The sequence below is a fragment of the Gossypium raimondii genome, chromosome 12 (genome assembly GCF_025698545.1).
Source record: "Gossypium raimondii isolate GPD5lz chromosome 12, ASM2569854v1, whole genome shotgun sequence".
NCBI lineage: Eukaryota > Viridiplantae > Streptophyta > Magnoliopsida > Malvales > Malvaceae > Gossypium > Gossypium raimondii.
This window is the reverse complement of record NC_068576.1, coordinates 55,654,380-55,659,723: the sequence shown is the minus strand read 5'-3', so window position 1 is coordinate 55,659,723 and position 5,344 is coordinate 55,654,380. Positions and strand designations below refer to the sequence as shown.

Genomic DNA, 5,344 nt, shown 5'->3' with positions numbered 1-5,344 from the left:
TCCTGGTGCTTAATTATTTTTTTTACTGTACCCAATAATATAATACTTTTTTTTCTTGGTGCTTACTTACAAATGTGTTAAAATCATTAATTAAAAATAAAAAAAATTAAAATACTAATTATAAATATTTAATGGTTATATCTAAATATTTAAAATATAATTTAAAATTTATATTTCATATATTAAAATATTAACAACAAGTTATAATAATTTTTATATTCTTACTAAAATATAATAACATTAACTAATTTAAATATTATTTAAATGTATATTTATTACTTGATAATAGCATGTCTAAAATGAACATTTTATTTCTCAAAAGTACCTTTTGACAAAGAATGCTAAACACTCAAATTTTAAACTAAACTTTTAAAAACACTTTTCAAAAGTACTTTTTAAAAGTATTATCAAACTAGCCCTAAGTCGATCATTTCATCGATTAAATTAAATAAATCATTAAAAATTGATTTAATTGAATTCTTTTGTTTGATTCAAGCAGCTTGTATTAGTTTTGGTATGATTCAAATAATATTGGTGTGAATCTTTTCTTGCCAGGTGTGTTTTTAGTATGATAAATTAATTTTAATTTGTATTAGTTTGATTCTAATTTTAAATTGCTTGAAATGTATTTATTATTAAATTTAAAAAATTATAGCAAATGAAAAGAATATAGACTTAGGGAAATTTTAGTAAAAAGAGAAAAAAATATCTTCTATAAAAAATTAACCTTTTTTTTTGTGGTTGTCCGTTAATTTTATTTTGAGAATTCAAACTCAAAAAATTACCGTTCTACCTTTTGGTAAGTAATTTTAGCGCGTGAGACACACCTGCCGTAGAAACGTGTGAGAATCCCATGTCTTTATAGTAGAAACAAAGAGAACAGGAAAAAGAACCCAGAGACGTACAACACCGATTTTTATAAAATGGCGGCGAATTCTAGGTTGCCCGCCACGTTCATTCTAGCTGTTAAATAGTAAATTTTTTACTATAATTTAAAAAATAAAAATAAAAAAAAATACCCTCCAGTTGAAACTTTTTGTACATAGTTAAAAAATTAACTCTAAGGAAGTGTTGTTACATAAGTGAAAATGACCAGGCTACCCTCACTTCATTGACTTGCTAAACTAAGATTAATTAGTAATTAAGGTGACAGATCAGGGTTAGAAAGCGCAATTAACAGCGTGTTGGGAGGCTTTTAAATGGTCAGAATAGGAGGAATAGGTGTTTTTTGGCCCTAATCAAAACAATTTGACCGACTAAAAATGATTTAACTCGGCCGGGTATCTTGGGCCTCACGTGACCGGCATCACGCTGATCGAGAGTGTAAAGTCCCACGCTGAGTCAGCAGCATTCCCTGTTATCCCATTGGCTGGAACTCCACATCTGGGACCCACTTCTCCACGTGTCCGTATCGAACTGCATTTTCGTTACACCTACCGTCTTAATTTGCATGTGATAATAAAAATAAAAGAGATACATGCTTAAAAAAACAAAAACAAAAAGAGGGAGTTACAAAATTTACATTAAGGGGTCGGGAACAAAGTTATAAAATTTATTGAGGGGCATTGTAAAAAAAATTGTATTAAAAATTTTCCAATTAAGTGAAAGAGTAGAAATCATATATTTTTTTAATAATATATATTTTAATATTTGAGCATGTATTCTCCCCCATTAGAGTATAATGCTTATTTTTGTTCGGGTTCATGGTTGTTTCAACAATGTTATCTCCTCATATAATCTCATTAGAGTACAACGATATTTCTATTCTACTCAACACTTTTCAAGATTTTTTTCATTTTGGAAAACTTAAGTAGCTCCTTCATTTTGGTATTAAATTTTGATAAATAAAAAATGGATAATTACCAAATTTGATCCAACGTGTAATTTGATACATGAACTTTGATTTGGTATAATTATACATATGAAACTTGAACTTTGATTCACACGTATACATGAAACTTCTATTTCAATTCAATTGTATACATTTAAAGAAATGAAAACATATATTTATTTTCGTATTGGATTAATATAAGTGTTTGTTTATACATTAATATATTGACGTTAAATGGTGATAATTTAATAATATTGTTAGTTATTTATAAAATTAAATAAAATCGATTATTCATATATAAAGTCGCATCGAAAATAAAAATCCATACATAACATTGCATATTAAATCAAAGTTCAAGTAACTTTTAAATTTTCATAAAGCAAAAGGATGAAATCGAAAATTAAACCAATAAATAAACAAAAAAACATTGTATAGTATAGTATATATTGAAGATTTTTTTCCAATTCCGGCTATTGGGATCCTATAAAACAGCAAAATCAGTGTACGGGACTCCACCGCGACCAAAAAAAAGAACTCGTAACATTTTTTCACTAACGTTACTACACACTTGTTTCTTTTTCCCTTGCCTACTCTTGTTGAAATATTTTCCCTCTCCGTACAGTTCGTTCAAAAGAAAAAAAAAATTCAGCCTTTTTGGGGTTTTTTTTGCTTTTTCCATTTTTCTCAAGTGTGAAAGACCCAGATTTTCCTCGCTTAATTTTCCCAGTGGTACTTAGTTGTCCTCCAAAAAAATTTACTGAACTTGTGTTTTTCAGACAAGGCAATAGCAGTGTCGTCCTTTTCCATCCTATGCCAAGTTCAAGATTTCAATAGTGTTTTTCTTTTTAAGACCTTTGATACCCTTTTCGAGTTGATTCAAGCTTCATTTTTACGTTTTTTTTTTTTGGCTTTTTTTTGTTCAACTTTATTCTGGGTCGATGCTTATTGGTAGAATCTGAGTCCACAGAAAGAGAAAAAAAAAGAATGGAGCATAGTATCCTATGTCCGATCAAATATACAGAGCACAAAAACTTGACTCGGAAATTTCGAAAACCGGCGGTGAAATCGAAGAAGGTGAGTTCCGATTACGACCGTACATACGGTGGGGAAGGTGGTGATGTACGGAGGATAGTTCGGGTTTCCGTTACTGATCCTGACGCGACAGATTCTTCTAGTGATGAGGATGCTGATTTCTTTGGTCGACAGAGAGTGAAGCGTTATGTCAATGAGATTAATATCGAAGTCGTCGCCGCGGCGGCTACTACTACGAGCGGTGCTGTTAACGGTAACCGGAAAAGGACGGCTGCTGAAGCTGCGACGGGGTGTCGGAGACCGGTTAAGCTCTCTTCGACTAACGGGAGTGGGAGGAAGTTTAGGGGTGTACGGCAGAGACCGTGGGGGAAATGGGCGGCGGAGATTCGTGATCCTGCTCGACGTGTACGCCTGTGGTTGGGGACTTATGATACTGCGGAAGAAGCGGCTATGGTTTATGATAATGCAGCGATCAAACTCCGAGGTCCCGATGCTTTGACCAACTTCGTTACCCCTCCGGCCAAAGAAAACAACGAGAAACCCGAAAACCTTAACGTCAGTTCGGTTTCCGGGTACGAGTCCGGTGATGAGTCTGCTCACAATCTTTCTTCCCCAACTTCAGTTCTCAACTTCCGAACTCAATCAAGTGAAGAAACGGCGGTGGAACCCAAAAAACAGCCCCACGAATCCCAAGAAGAAGAGAGTAAACCGCTGCCGCTTAAGGAGGAGGAGCATCTGGTTCCAACCGAAAGTCAAGGCGAAACCGAAACGAACTTGCCCGACATTTCAATGTACGATTTGCCGCTCGATTTTCCTTCGGTCGACGAGTTTTTCAACACCTCGGTGTCGGGATTATCGGTTTTCGATGATACCGACATGGTTTTACCAGACAGTAGTGTTTTCAGTGATGGTTTTGGTGATTTATTAGTTCATAGTCCTCCGGATTTTGGCTGCTCCTCATCGTCCACTATTTGTCAAGTCGACGATTATTTCGAAGATATCGACGATTTGTTCTTTTCAGATCCTTTAGTTGCATTATGAAAAGAGGCTAATGTCGTCGCCGTTTGCTTGCTGATTTTCCGGCAGATTTTGGATCGGCGACGACCATAGTTTTTTTGTTTTAACGTTAAGTACTTAGTATTTGTTTAATTAATATCTCCGTTGAAATAAACGGAGATTTGAGTGGAGTTTTGCTGAGATTTTTTCTTCTTTTTAATTTTAAATAATTAGATAAGACTGTTGTGAAAGAGTGTACTTATAATTTTCAGGAGAAAATAAAAAAAAATGTTTAAAAGATTTTGTATTTTTTTTTAACTTAATGCAATTGATTATGACGTGGCAAATCTTGCAGTGCGTCACGTGTGCAATTTTGAAAGTGCCACGCTGGCATTCTTTTTGCCTCCCCCATGCGCTCTGCCGCAATTTACGGTTATGGCCGGTCCAATGTGACTCCGAGTCGGGCCGCTCATTTCTGAAAACCACCACCGTCGACTTTTCATATGTTTTTTTTTATTGAAATATATGTTTTCTTTAAACTTTCCCTTTATATTTCAATTAATCTTAAACATATTTTTTACATGTTTTTAATAAATTAAAAGAGAAGGATGAAACTTTAACAACAACGCAACTAATGTGACTTAAACTCAGATCATATCTGAAATAATGAACACCCTAATTATCGAACCAGTACATAAAATTCTTTTTTATGATTTTTTATACGGTTAGGTTCCCGCAAAGTACAGCCTACAAAGCAAAATAAATAAAATAAAAGTTGTTATTTGAATTTTGGGGGCAAATTTCATTTACTATATAGTATTAATTAGATATGGTCTAAAGTTGCAAAAACTTTATTGTTAAATTAATTGCCTGATTTTTGAGTTGTTGAGATTGTATCTTTTGCCACAACAGCAATAATGCATCATGCCAAATTTAGCACCTATATTTATTAACTTCCCTATTATTTTTATTTTTTTTTAATCTTTTTCCAATAATGTAATCATCCCCATTTCTTGTTCAACCATACTTGATAGATATACCTATTGATAAAATAGTTATTTGGAAAATTAGACTCTTTAATTTTGATTTACCAAAATTTACTAGTATCTAGTAGATATATGTTTGTATAGGTATTGTTGTCAACATAGGAGAACATGAATTTGAATGCGTTGAAGAAAATTTACCAAAACTAGACTTAATTACTGCGAATTGCTAACATATTCATAAATATGCAAATGACTGGTGTGCATGTATCATAGGATAAGATAAGCATGTGCTAAATCTGGATAAAAACCAAACTAATATTGTAATGTACATTTAATCAAAAAATATATTGTAATCTACATGTATATAAAATGTATTTATTATACAAATAAGTGTCACGTAGAGAGATTGCATGTTTGAACATTGAAAACGATATTATTAAAAGGAGAAATCATGAATTGCGAACATAAATCGTGAAATAAATATGAAAGATATAAAGAA

At 32.6% G+C, this 5,344-nt stretch overlaps 1 protein-coding gene across 1 annotated transcript; it reads left to right on the top strand.

Moving 5' to 3' along the window:
- Positions 1-2,331: 2,331 nt before the first annotated feature.
- On the top strand, positions 2,332-4,159 carry LOC105765476 (ethylene-responsive transcription factor CRF4). The gene has a single exon (XM_012584584.2). The coding sequence runs from the start codon at positions 2,816-2,818 to the stop codon at positions 3,902-3,904; it is 1,089 nt and encodes a 362-aa protein (XP_012440038.1). The 5' UTR covers positions 2,332-2,815; the 3' UTR covers positions 3,905-4,159.
- Positions 4,160-5,344: the final 1,185 nt, after the last annotated feature.

Bases quoted from the DNA above. Each gene is read 5' to 3' on its own strand.
- LOC105765476 (XM_012584584.2), top strand. From the start codon at position 2,816: ATGGAGCATAGTATCCTATGTCCGATCAAATATACAGAGCACAAAAAC.